Source organism: Armigeres subalbatus, chromosome 3 (genome assembly GCF_024139115.2).
Source record: "Armigeres subalbatus isolate Guangzhou_Male chromosome 3, GZ_Asu_2, whole genome shotgun sequence".
NCBI classification, from domain to species: Eukaryota; Metazoa; Arthropoda; class Insecta; order Diptera; family Culicidae; genus Armigeres; species Armigeres subalbatus.
The window spans coordinates 342,611,077-342,625,289 of NC_085141.1; the positions used below are offsets into that span (position 1 = coordinate 342,611,077).

At 39.4% G+C, this 14,213-nt stretch overlaps 2 protein-coding genes across 2 annotated transcripts; both read right to left on the reverse strand.

Moving 5' to 3' along the window:
• Positions 1–5,087: 5,087 nt before the first annotated feature.
• LOC134222127 (F-box/SPRY domain-containing protein 1) lies at positions 5,088–7,373 on the reverse strand. Its single transcript, XM_062701269.1, has 4 exons — positions 6,851–7,373; positions 6,626–6,792; positions 5,945–6,142; positions 5,088–5,882 (listed from the first exon to the last, which is right to left on the reverse strand). Exons 1-4 carry the CDS (start codon positions 7,165–7,167, stop codon positions 5,788–5,790), a joined length of 777 nt encoding a protein of 258 aa, XP_062557253.1. The 5' UTR covers positions 7,168–7,373; the 3' UTR covers positions 5,088–5,787.
• Positions 7,374–8,667: 1,294 nt separating this feature from the next.
• Positions 8,668–9,405, reverse strand: LOC134222787 (uncharacterized). Its single transcript, XM_062701941.1, has one exon. The coding sequence runs from the start codon at positions 9,403–9,405 to the stop codon at positions 8,668–8,670; it is 738 nt and encodes a 245-aa protein (XP_062557925.1).
• Positions 9,406–14,213: the final 4,808 nt, after the last annotated feature.

The following is a 14,213-nucleotide window of genomic DNA, read 5'->3' on the forward strand; positions in this document are numbered from 1 at the left end:
GCAACCTCTCTCAGCCCCTCACAAGCTACCGATTCATTGGCACACGCTTAAATGAAGCAAAGTTCGTCAGAAAATTCAATATGTTGCTCTCCATACTCTCAAATACTCAATCATGCACAGATTCTTTCACGATAGAGATCAATATTAGTGCATATGCAAAATTGAGAGTTCGAATCAAGTCTAATCACAGATAACAGACATCCAGGCTAGAACAAATTTTACTCAAAAAGTTGTGTAAATCAAAATACGTTAGAATACTGACTGTGGCAATACGTCGTTTGTGGCGCTAGGTGTCTTTCATGGCGTCATGCATACTAGCTGTCATATTTCATCAAACAAACATTGCGCGCCAAAATGATACAAAGCTTGCCGCCTCTTCCAGCACGTGATTACTGTTGATGTTTATTTTTCATGCACTATGGAACCAACGAGGTGAAAAAAACAATTTTTGCAAAACGCATTTTCGTACCTTCAAACAATCTGATTCAATTGCCAAGTAGAGTTTCTGCTACTCAAGCCACTTCTCATATTGGTGAAAAAATATATGCTTATAATAGTTATTGACTACTGTCGAAGAAATATAGTGTTCCAAAACAGTTATTCACTGCCGGAAATGCTAGTTATATTACTATACATAACCTAAATTGAAAGACTAAACAGGACATGAATAGTTGAAAAATCATGCATACCAAAATCTGAATTCTAGTTACTGCAAAATGAATTGCTGAAGTATATCCAGTTTACTGTTATTTCAGCATCAGCTATTTTTCTCCCAATTGTTCAGCAATTTCTATGAGACGTCAAATATTTTCTGTCAATGTCATTAGTAGCAATGAAAAAAGTAGAAAATTAATTGTGAAGCGCTTTTTAATGAAATTCCAATGCTGTCTAAGAACCACATTTTTCAATGTAGTATGCGACAATCATGGCGAGAGTTCTACCGCTGCAAAGATGAAAATGCATACACTTATTAGTAATAAAAACAAATTATGAATTCATTGCATGAATGTGCTTTTTTTTCATTCGATAAAACTTCCACTTTTAGATGCATCAGAAATCGGTAACAGCTCATCAAAAGCTCTGCATTTCCAAATTGCTGGATTTTCAGAAATAGTTTGGCATTTTCAGGATGGATAGAGTTGTTGATTGACCAGCATTATTCAAATGACTGAAACAGTTGCTGGTTTTACAGCACAGGAAAAATCAGCATTATTATGCTGTTTTCCAGCGAAATAAACTTAGAATGTGAGCACAAATTATGGCCTTCTCATCCTTTTAGTGCTTCGCTGCTGGCTGTGACGACGACTGTGGCTAATGGAAAGGATGGTAAAAAAGAATTAGGGGAAGTGGGGGTAGCACGCCCATAGGGGTTAAAACGCGCCACCCCTGAATAAGGTTAAATATCCCCATTTTGATTATTTTCAATAGTCTATACGATAAAGCAATGAAAAATATTGCCATTGGATACATATATTTCATGATTTTTCTCTAGTTATACATGAAAAACTCGAAAAAACGATTTTTGCGTGTTTTGATGCAATTCTAGCTCGGTGGAATTTAGTCTTTCTGTCGCAGTCATACATTGATAAATTAATAATTGAGCCATGAGCCATGCTGCTTACTCGTGTTCTTTATGTTCCACACGAAATCGTCGTCAAAAATGGTTTTAAAACGATTTTATGGGCCTTCAAACTTCTGTGGTCGGTGTGGGGCATTACGCCCATGCTCATTTCGTATGACCGAAACAGCTGAAACATTCGGTTAATTGCCTTAATGTAGGCAATTAAAATGAAAATCAGTACGATAAGCACATGCGCGTTTTTACCCATCCACTGGCGCATCTCACCCCGCATGGTTTCAAAAGCATTTTTTTTCGGGTGCTTTTTAAAAATCAAATTTCTGTGCAATAAAATGGACAATTAGATATCTGTTATCGGTAGTCAGTCGCAGATATGCTGTTCTTCAGTATGCGCTGATGAAAACTGGCTGAAATGGTGGTTTTCATTGATAAAAATGGCATTTTCCTTAACGTGGGCGTCCTACCCCCAGTTCCCCTACAATGAAAATACAGACAAAGGTAGCTGCTGTTCACCAAGGAAACATCTCAGGGAACATCCATAAATTCCTTAACGCTTAGAGGGGAGAGGGGAAGTGTGAAAATCTATTCAAAAATTCTAGATAATTCATATAAAAAGTGTAACATTGGGGAGAGGAGGTACCATACATCATCGTTTTGGCGCTACGTAATTAATGGACCTTCCCAATCACAAAACAAACCATGCGCTCCATGATGGCAGAGAAATCGCTTGCGTTAGTGTGAGAAAGAAACCAGAGTGAGGGGGAGGATCTGTTGTTTATGCCTATGGTGGGTGGTGGCGCCTAAAATTTTGACAGCTTCTTGATGATAGAAACTATGCGATGCCAGTGCCTCCACGAAATTGCCACTTGTGTTGCGTTTCAAAACATCCGTTAAATTCCTTATACACGATTGAGAACGAACTTGTATGTCTGTTCTCTGTGGTCTAATGTAAAACTTGCCACATTGTACGGTAAATTGGGGTACGCGAAATATGTGATTTCACGATTGGTATATTTGATTGCTTATGTTTAATGTACTATCCGCCATAGCAGAATCAAATCATAGTCTAGAATCACTTATACAAACTAAAATCATTAGCCGCTTACTCTGAATACTACAGATTGGACTCACGATCAATACCAGAAAAACGAACAAAGTACATGGTCGTTGGCAATCATCGTGGATTCATTATTGGTGGTGGTAGCGAAATGGTACTGGATGGTGAAAAAGTGGTAGAAGAATTGGTGTATTTTCGAAATGAGGTTACCCGTGAGGTGAAAAGGCGTATTGCAGCTGCAAATAGGGCTTATTACGGACTTCGTAACCAGCTTAAGTCCCGTAGTCTGCAAACGAAGACAAAACTCGCGCTGTATACTACATACTATGATTCTTCCGGTGGCTTTATACGACCATGAAACATGGACGTTAAAGGAGACTGATCGGAGAGCTTTCGAAGTATTTGAGCGTAAGGTGCTGCGGACAATACTCGGCAGTAAACAGGAGAACGGTATCTGGCGGCGTCGCATGAACCACGAATTGTACCAGGTGTATACTGCCGCTAACCGCAAGTCGAGCACATCTGTATATGGGCCTCCATATACAGATGTGCTCGACTTGCGGTTAGCGGCAGTATAAAGGGCTGGGTATTGTTAAGCTTATACAACACGGAAGACTACGCTGGGCTGGACACGTTGTTCGTATGCCGCAAGAACGTCAAGCGAAGATAATATTTAGTAGAGAACCCAGAATATGCCGCGTACACGATGGCTTTTTGCAGTTGAAGAGGACGTGAGGGCGTTCAACGTTTTAAGGGCGACAGGAAGCGATTGGCCCAGGATCGAGTCCAGTGGAGAGGGATACTCCATTCGGCGTAGGTTCATCAAAGAGCTGTACTGCCGTCATACGCATGTTTGTTTAGTGGTGTTTCCTATGTACATTAGACCTCTTCATGTTTTTAAAAAGTATCAAAAATTCAATCGATCAGCCCAGAATCACAATTCTTATGCTAAAATAAGTCTCCTGTCAAATTTTTAGCTAATTCGGATAAAATTTCGAGGTGGCTCAAGTCGATTTAGTGTTTTTGGGCTATTTTCAATTTTGGAAAAAATCTAACAAGAGATAGGTATAAACGTCGAAAACTATCGCAACAACCTCTATACGAAAGCTTTTTGTGTGCTCTACAAGTCTTGTGAACAATGCGATTCGTTCCGTTCACGTTTTGTCCATGTTAAAGTGATTTTCAAGCTTTTAAGTGCATAAAAATACTGTCCCCCCCCAAAAGTCGTTGTTTTACAAAATTCTTGAGTTTATGACAACTGATTGTAAATTTATTTTATTATTATTCCTCTTTTTTCCCTGGAAATTTGAGTAATATAATTGCCCATGTGCGATTTACCGTTAAATTCTTAAAAATCAGAAGCTGAACATTCGTCACAAATTTGCACGCTGAGATTTCTTCAAACAAGTTGTTCAAACAAAGAAGCTTCGATTTCACTTGTTACTAAGATTCACTCAATGTTAAAAGCATGCAGACATATGATGAAATTAACAAAATTTGGAAGTCGTTCGTTGTAAGCATCAAATATCTTATGATTTAATTTATGTTTTATTCGAACAACTTGTTTGAAGAAATCCTAACGTGCAAATTTATGACGAATGTTCAGCTTCTGATTTTTAAGAATTTGACGGTAAATCGCACATTGGCAATTATATTTTTCAAATTTCTAGGAAAAAAGAGGAATAATAATAAAGTAAATCTAAAATCATTTGTCATAAACTCAAGAATTTTGTAAAACAACGACTTTTGGGGGGGGACAGTATTTTTAGGCACTTAAAAGCTTGAAAATCACTTTAACATGGACAAAACGTGAACCGAACGAATAGCAATGTTCACAAGACTTGTAGAGCACACCAAAACTTCCGTATAGAGGTTGTTGCGATAGTTTTCGACGTTTATACCTATCTCTTGTTAGATTTTTTACAAAATTGAAAATAGCCCAAAAACATTAAATCGACTTGAGCCACCTCGAAATTTTATCCGAATTAGCTAAAAATTTGACAGGGGACTTATTTTAGCATAAGAATTGTGATTCTGGGCTGATCGATTGAATTTTTGATACTTTTTGAAAAGATGAAGAGGTCTAATGTACATGGGACAGTTATGCGTATAACAGCAGTGTAACCCATCAAGTATTAAGTAAGTATGAAGCAATGAAAATGGGGCTGTCCATATTCCACGTGGATAGGTTCTGATCAGTTTTCGATACCCCCTCCCTCAGCATGGACAGCATGTTGGTGCCTTTCTCGTGCAAAACAAAAACTAAAAAATATGAGTGTTAAAAATAGTGTTTTGGCCATAACTTCTGATCCCATAGTCCGATATGTAAAATTTTTCATAGCAAACAATGGGACAGGATTCCCCTTCGAGTAATTCGAACAATGATAAGATCCAACAAATGTGTCTTCAAAACTTGTACACACACAACATATTTAAATAAATACAAATTAATTACTCCGAATTATGCTCACTTATTTCCATTTATTTGCAATAAAAAACAACTTTATGGATAATACACTTAACACGATATTGGAATGTTCATACACTGATTATTAATTTAATCTATAAATGCAAATGTCAATCTTTGGTAAAATAATATTAGTTACTATAAATAAATACTGACTGAGTTGAAATAAATAAGTTACATAAAATAAATAACCTAAAGTACGATTTTATCCGAAATGGATTCCTAATGGACTATGAAACAGAATAAGTCGATATCTTTTCTAGCAACTAACAAAGCTTCATCCTTATATTGCTATACAAAATCTTTTCCGACCTCATTCTTCCGTCATTTATTTATTAAAAAGAGAAACTACTACAATCTCTATCGTAATCGTTACACCGTAGGTAAAAGAAAGATTGTGTCAGACGTGTTTTTTTCGGTTCGCGAAATCCCCACTTTCCAATACCAACCTTCTAACTCTGTTTGGTAAAGTTTCAGTCGACCACACGCAACTCTTACTGCTGCGGATGGAGCTGGACTAGATTGATTAAACAGGTGCCGCGTTTATATGTAAGTGTGTTTGTTTGAGTGTTGAAGTGTTGCTTGTGTGAGTATCATTTGCTCTATCCTAAATAATTGGGCGCGGAATCTTGGGTATGCCGTCAATCGCTTTTTCTGGCTGCCGATACTACCTGCCCCATTCTTCTATCCATCTAGAGGAGGCCCAAGGTACACCATCGATATTTCCGTGTTTCCATACACTGCCGCCACCGTCGGGTAAAATACCTTATCAGGTAAATCTAAATTTACAAGATGTAGATAAGTAACCGAATGACACGAAAAGGAAATGTTTTCATAATACCTGTAAAAGCCACTCCTAGGAATTCGTAGTTTTTCTCGAACGATAACGTATTATCATCGCAATCCAGAATGACGCGAATTCGCTCTCCGACCTTGTATTTGGGTGCATTATTGAGCAGGGGATATATTCCGTGGGCATCCCCATTGTGTAGCAGCAAGTTGTCGACCAAATTCCAGCCCCAACTCTGATCATCCGCCCCTGCAAAATGTGTTTTAATTTTTTTTTAATTTATATGGAGAAGTAGTCACGTCTGCACGTCTATAATTTGTCAAAATAAATTAAATACATATTAGATTCTATGTAGAATAATAAGCAAAAGTGATGACTGACAGAAGACAATAAATGTATCTTATGTTTCTTGTGTGAATCTCGAACAAACAGTATGAATTACAAAATATATATGCTAACAAATGACGAGGTGGCTAAAAAAATTAAAGTAATGTCATTAATTGACATAAAAAAAGAACAAAAAATAAAACTGGAGAAATTGAGCAAAAACAATAAATACAAATGAAATAATTAAAAAAAATATAATAGAAAACATATATGTAACATGACTGGGAAATCTCGGGAACCGGACAAGGAAACGATCCCAGCCATCTTCAGTATGGTCTTGCTTTGTAGCCACGCATCTTACTGCAGCAAGACAAAGGAAGGCCTCTTATATTGGTATTGACTTACCTAATAAAGCATAATAACCGTGGCACTGTATCGCTGCATCTTTCGTGGCAATCCCAACGACAGCCACCGTCCCTAGTGGACCTTCCCATCTCACTTCCCAAGCATGCCTCCCATGCTGAAAACCTATTTTTCCGCGCGACCCATCCGTACTCTGCGCCACAGGGTTTCTACAATGAACAAATTTTAATTCCAATTCGAAATGTTTGAAACACACTCAAAACTCACCTATGCAGGGTGAATCCGTTCGGTTTGATGTAAACATGTCGACTACAGTCGTACGGATTCCAGGCGTGGAAGAAAGCTCTCAGCTTTGCCTTGTAGGTGGGAACCACCGACAGCAGATCCGTCTTGAAAGCGTCCGGCGCTAGTTTTTGCATGCATTGTGCCCTCCAAACCTCATTGTTCTCATCGTTCAGGAAGCGGTTCCAGCTTTTGCACACCAGGGAACAGTTCCGCAGATCCTGCAGCTTAAGATAGGAGAAAATCAGCTCCAGTACGTTGTCCGGGATGTCCGGAGCGTATTCGTTGAGGTCGTCATCCATCGATCGATTGACTCGGACTGTTAATTGTCCTGTGTATGATGCGCCCAAAGCAACCGACAAGCTGGGAAACGCTATCTTTTAGTGATACTATTGTACCGCACTTCAAGCACTCCACAAAAACGAGCACAAAACTTTTTATTTTCAGCTAAACATTTGCAGCAATTTTTTTCTGGGTTGTTTTGACAGCTGGTTGAAAATTTTAAGCTGTCATTTGGATAGAGTGACCAGAAATTTGTGCTTGTTCGAATTTCGCTAGAATTTCGAAATCATATGTTTTGTGTTTCATGATGCTGCATGGGGATTAAGGAGCGGTCGCTTATATACACGGTTGAATCCATCTACCCAAAATGAAGTACGAACCAGAGTCTGTTATAGTCGCGATTCGCTGGTTGGGCCACGACCTCGACCCAACTAACGAATTCGTTTTTTTAGTTGGGTCAACTGACAGCCATTTGAACACGTGTATTTCGACTTCAACATCACAAATCAAGACAAAATTTTCAAAACGACTTATATGCTTTTGTAAACAAAGATTCAAACGACGATTTGACGAATCTGATACCCGAATAAAAAATACAGTAGAATAACAATACAATTTATTGTAACACTACTATTAATAACATTAAATTGGCAATAGATTATATTGTAAATGAAACCATAGAAATACATTAGAATGCATTGTTATCAACCATTTACTCAAATGTAAATGAAGTTTTCGCAATAGAATGTACGGGTTGTTAAGAGCAAGATTACCAGTGGTGAGTTTGAGCCGTTTGGCAGCGCAGTATCATTACTTGACACTTTACCGGTTGCTACTAAACGCGCTGCTATAACAGTAGCGCGACTGACAGGTGACCAAATTTGGTAGCGCGATAAGAGCGCTGCTATTTGATGAACTGTCAACTGTCAAACGTCACCGGTACGGAATACAGCAGCCAAATTGAGAGCCAAAAATAGTAACTGTGGTAGCCGAACTCGTCAGCTATTCAATCAGTCGAAACGTATTGATAGACTACGGCCGCACAGTACGAAAGACGCGAGAAGACTAGTCGTAGATGGAGGATCGGTAGACTACTCAACTGACTCGCCATAGAGCACATTGGTGTTAGTGATATCATATAGGGCACTGCACGAAAGAATCTCTTTCTCTTTCGTTCTTTATAAATTTTGACATTTACTGGCCTTGTTGTTTTCAAATTTCTTTGCAGCGAGAAAGAGACAAAGCAGACCGTGCAGTGCCCTATAATCGTTCAATATAGAATAGAGTAGGTTATCCATAGCAGCGTCTACCACATCCCCTCTTTTTACTATTTTTTTTAGAGATTTATTATTTCAAAAATAATTAAATATATTGGTTAGATACATTAAGAATGAAATGTTACTTATCTTTACGGACTGAATCTGACTGCAGGTCTGACTGTGCGCAGCGAACGCCTTGTTGGTTCTGGTGGAGGTGCCACACTCACAGGGCTTTCTAGATGAGATGACTCTGCTAGATGATTAGCTTCTAATAGCTGCCTGGTATGCGAAGCTTTCCCCCGACTCCACAGGTCCCCCGATATCAGCATCCGATGATCCGTTCCATTTCTTAAGATGTGAAATATTTCTATCGAATTGTTTTCCTGAGCTATTGGACTGCACAGTTACGTTTGAACCATTTCGGCCTAATACTGTAAACTTCTCATTCAGGAAGGGCGTAGCTAACTTATTCGACGGAAGAAGGTTTTTCATGAGAACAGTATCACCTGTAGAGATGTCGTTGGGTTTAGCTCGTCTTCTAGTATCCTCTCTCTCTTTCTGCTGGATCTTTTTAGCCATGTCTTGGTCTCTGAAATCAGTGCTTGGGGGTACTGTTTCAAGGTCATCTACCTGGGGCAATTTGGATCGTAATTTTCTTCCCTGCAGCAGTTCGCTTGGAGCTTTTCCGGTTATGGTATGTGGCGTATTGTTGTACAAATTCAAATAATGTTCAAGTTCGGCTTTCCAGTTGTCATGTAAAGCGTGGGCGATTTTCATCCGTTTCAATAGGGACCGGTTTTGCCGTTCCACTTCGCCATTTGCTTGTGGCCAATATGGCGTAGTGTGATTGAGATGTATTCCGTTATTTGAGCAAAATTCCTTAAATTCCGTCGAAACAAACTGTTTCGCGTTATCAAGAGTTAATGTTCTGGGTGGACCCCATGTCCTAAACATTTGCTTCAAGCTTTTAATGGTGTCTTGCGCAGTTATACGGTTCATTATTACGATCTCAATATACCGACTATACTGCCGTCATACGCATATTTGTCCCATGTTTGCTGGGATTCCCTATGTACATGGGACAATTATGCGTAGAACGGCAGTATAGTAGTCAATCACAACTAAAAGATAATCACCAGATGGCATAGGGCCCAAAAAGTCCATTGCTAAGTCGACCCAGGGCTTTTCTGGGAGTGCACGTCGCATCATTGGCTCTGGAGGATCACTAGATTGTACTAGCTGGCAACCTTCACACCTCTCGCAGAACTTCACCGTATCTTGATCGATTCCCGGCCACCAGCATCGCTCTCGAAGCCTCCTCTTCATCATTGATTGGCCAGGATGTCCCTCGTGAGCCAATTCACACATCCTTGTTCGTAACGAATTTGGGATCACTAATTTAGTTCCCCGCATAACTAGCTTGTTAATGTAGGAAAGTTCTAAACGGAATGGTTTATACTGCTTCAGATTTTCCAGATCCCATTTATCAGTTTCAATACTTTTGATCAAATTTTGTAAATCCTGATCCGATTCTGTTGCCCTTACCACTTCTTCAATATCGATTGCAGCATACTCTTGAACAACTCTGATTATTTCTTCAGTTTCCGAATCAAAACTTCGTTCGTCTATCGTAGAGAGAGTTGACAGAGAATGTACCATGACACGCCTTATGTACATATCTGTTTCTTCGGTCCAGTTTGGATCGTCAACATGAGCTGCTAGTCTAGACAAACAATCGGCCAGATTGGCAGAACCCTTGCGATATACTACTTTGAATTTAAAAGCCTGAATGCGAAGCAACCATCGCTCAATCCTTGCGGTTGGTCTGGATGTTGCTGTAAATAATGTTTCTAGTGGACGATGATCAGTCTCAAGCTCGAAAGTGATTCCTAACAAATAGGTTTTGAACCTTTCTACTGCCCATACGACTCCTAGAGCTTCCTTTTCAATAGGCGGATAAGTTTTCTCAATGTCGGTTAAGCTTTTAGACGCATAACTTATTATTCTTGGTTTAGCGTCTTTAAACTGGATTAGCCCCTAATCCTACTCCGGATGCATCCGTAATAGCCAGTGTACGATCTTTCGGATCATAAAACCCTAAACTCCCTGCAAATCCAATAAGCCGTTTAACGTGTTCAAAGGACTCTTGGTGTTGCGATTTCCATTCGAAGGGAGTATCCTGTTTCAAAAGGTGTCTCAGAGGATAATTCACGGTTGTGAGATTTGGAATAAACCTAAACATGAATAGTAAAAAATAATCAAAACAAAATAACACAATCAGAAATTTACCTAGAAACATACGTCACAAGACCAAGAAAGCTTCTAAGCTCCTCTTTTGTGTGTGGTGCTCTGCAAGATAGGATGGATTTGACTTTTTCTTCGTTTGCGGAAACCCCATCAGCTGAAAGTTTGTGTCCAACAAACATGACTTGGCGTTGTTTGAATCTGCACTTATGGTCATTCAATAATATTCCGTACTGGCTCAAGACATGAAGAGTTTGTTTCACAGCCGCGTCGTGCTCGTCTTCAGTTTCTCCGAATATCATGATGTCATCTATGAACACAACAGTGTTCCTACATCCACCCAGAATGCTTTCCATCAGATTTTGGAACAGCTCAGTTTATTCCGAATAAAAGACGCTTGTAACGATACAACCCCCAGTTCGTAATAAAGGTCGTGACATCACGGCAATCCTCCGCTAATTCCACTTGATGAAAAGCTTGTTTGATGTCAAGCGATGTGAAAAATTTGGCATTACGGAAACGCGATACAAGGTCTTCAAACACAGGAAGCGGATGGTTTAATCTCTGAATTGCTTGATTCGCTCTTCTCATGTCGATACATAAACGCAGTTCTCCATTTTCCTTCAGAATGGGAACTAGAGGTGAAACCCATGATGTTGGTTTCATTACTCTTTCAATAATGTCCATTTCTAAAAGCTCAGTCAGCTTGTTCTCCACCTTTTCTAGGAGTGGAATTGGACAACGACGCAATGGTTGAATGACGGGAGGAACTGTCCTATCGATAGGGATGTTCAATTTAATGCCCTTCATCTTGGGAAATGTTTTCGATGAACTATCAATTTTCTAATAGACAGAGAACGAGTGCTAGGCAACCCGACTGTCAAGACTCCTAGTTTTTGGGCAGTTAGTTTTCCCATCAACGGCTGTTGTCCTTTCTCAATTACATAAAAGGTGGTGTTAGTTCTCAACAAGTTCCCATTATCATCAACTTCAAGTTCAGCGTCAAAGGTTGTGATGAGCTTCAAAGGTATGCGTCCGTACGCCAAGAATCGTTTACTCTTATCCAATCTTTGGTTGGTTATCTTCACATCTCGCAGTTTCATTAGCTCCCATGTTGTATCGTCAATTAGATTGTGCTTGGATCCAGAGTCGATTAACATAACGATCTGAACTCCACCTACACGACATTGAATAGCTTCATCGTCTCTATCGCCCACATTGTAAACTGGCAAATCTTCGGGTGTTTCGTCGCTGTCATTTTCAGTCACATTAAAAACGTTTCTGGTGCGTTTTTCCGGACGATAATAATCTTTACCAGCTCCTGAACTGTGCTTACGTTTCTGTGATCCCTAAATAGTTGTATCCCTCATATTCAAATATCAAATTGCATTAAAATAAAAAGTTCTGACTTACCCATTCATTGTTGAGCTTCGTCCCATGCTTTGTACGACACATTGTTCGAAAATGGCCCACTTTACCACACTGCAAGCATGTTCGGTTTGCTGCCGGACATCGGTCTCCAGGTTGGTGAGCTCTGTATCCGCAACGAAAACATTTCGGTTTTCCGTCATCGGTTGAACTATTCTTCGTAACTAGGTGGTTGACATTACTGGCTGCTCGGCAATCACCTCTGCTGCTGTTCATTTTGGAGGATTGATACCGCACTGCTTGGTGTGCGTTAACAATTTTCGTTGTGTCATCCAACGTAAGGACCTCCTTCTCTAACAATTTCTGTCGCAAATCATCCGTAGCATATTGTATTATCTTGTCAATGATCGCAATATGGCGACTCTCATTGGCCGTCTTTCCGAAGCAAATCTTTTCTGCTTTTTGTTGAACTCTAAGAGAAAACTTTTCGATCGGTTCATCATCTTCAGGAGCCAACGACCAGAATAGAAAACGCTCAAAGCTTTCATGGTGCTTTGGCGAGAAGTGTTACGTCAGGCTGGTTTTTGCATTTAGGTATGCATTGGGATCATCGTTTGTTTCATCTTCAGCACCTGGCAGGCCATAATATGCACACTGCAGCTCTATTCCTCCCATGGCCAAAAGCTGCATTTTTCTTGCTGGTCCTTCAATACATTAGCCGCAGCTATAACATTTTCAAACCACCGAATCCACATATTCCAAGCATTCCTGACTTCGGATGCCGGAAGATGCTTGTACTTAAAGTGGGGTAGATTGTATGACGCCGGGCTGAAGAACTGCACATGTTGTTGAACTACTCGTTCGCTAATATCGATATCTTCCATTTTTTCCGATATTATTCCTCTATTTGAATAAAAAAAACTATAATCACTTAAGGAAAACAATAATTCCATGCACTAAAACAAAGCATTCCTAATACTATTTGCACTATGTCAGTCAAGCTTTATGGATCTTTATGTTTCACAATTTTAATTCTCATAAAACTTCAAAAGGAATATTCTCCATAACACACGATAATCGAAGTTCATCTTATCAACCGGAATTCAATCGGTTTCGGCACATACGATACGTTCCATTTATCATGATTCATTCACCAAACATCATAACCGTAATTTAATCGGTAACTTCTCATCGATGATGACGTCGCATTTTCTAACCGGAATTGAATCGGTTACTGAAAACAACACAAACACATTTCGCTTCATTTTCAACCGGAATTTAATCGATTGCACGTGCTATGTATTTGTGCGCACTTCTAATTAGATTATCTTTCTTCACTTTTTTTCTTGCTTGCATTCGCATATCATCCTTATTGCAAACCACCGTCAATTTTCTAATATATATTGATCGCATTTCTCATTCTTCTTGATTTTAAAGTGCATTTGCGTTTGACACTAACACACATATGCTGCAATATTGTATCCGATCAGCTCGAAGGTAAAGAATATTTCATTCTTGATTCTCACCGCCTCACGTATACAAGTTTCAATATTTTCTTTCGTTCCGCAACAGCGTCACCTTACATACACTAATTTAGCCCGTCTTCACACACATACACAAAGATTCCCCTTTTCACGCCAGAAAAATGGCGTCACCATATGAATGCTTTTGTTTCTCACAATTACCTATACAGGTTTCAGAACTTTATTTGGTTTGAGGTAGCGTCGCTTCAGGAGCTGTACTTTGATCACGTTCCTCACATATACAAGCAATTCACTTTTTTCGGGCTGCAAAATGGCGTCACTTTATCGGCGATTATCCTTTCCTGTTTCTATTTTCCACCGAATGACCATAACTTGCCATTTCCAGACACACATTCTCTCCAAAATGTTTTCACAGTTTTACACAAAATGGTTGAAATTGAAAATTTATTTATTTATTTTTTTTTTTTGTAAGCAGTACAAATGCTTTTTCCAACATGGCGTCATTTCATAATATTATCACCGTTTCTAGAGGATTCTTTCTAAGAACTTTACCCGACTATTTTCACGTACCTTTATCACTACTTTCCACGTAATTTCACTGCCGTTTTTCACCTCGTCGCCACAGTTTGTGGTAGCCGAACTCGTCAACTATTCAATCAGTCGAAACGTATTGATAGACTACGGCCGCACAGTACGAAAGACGCGAGAAGA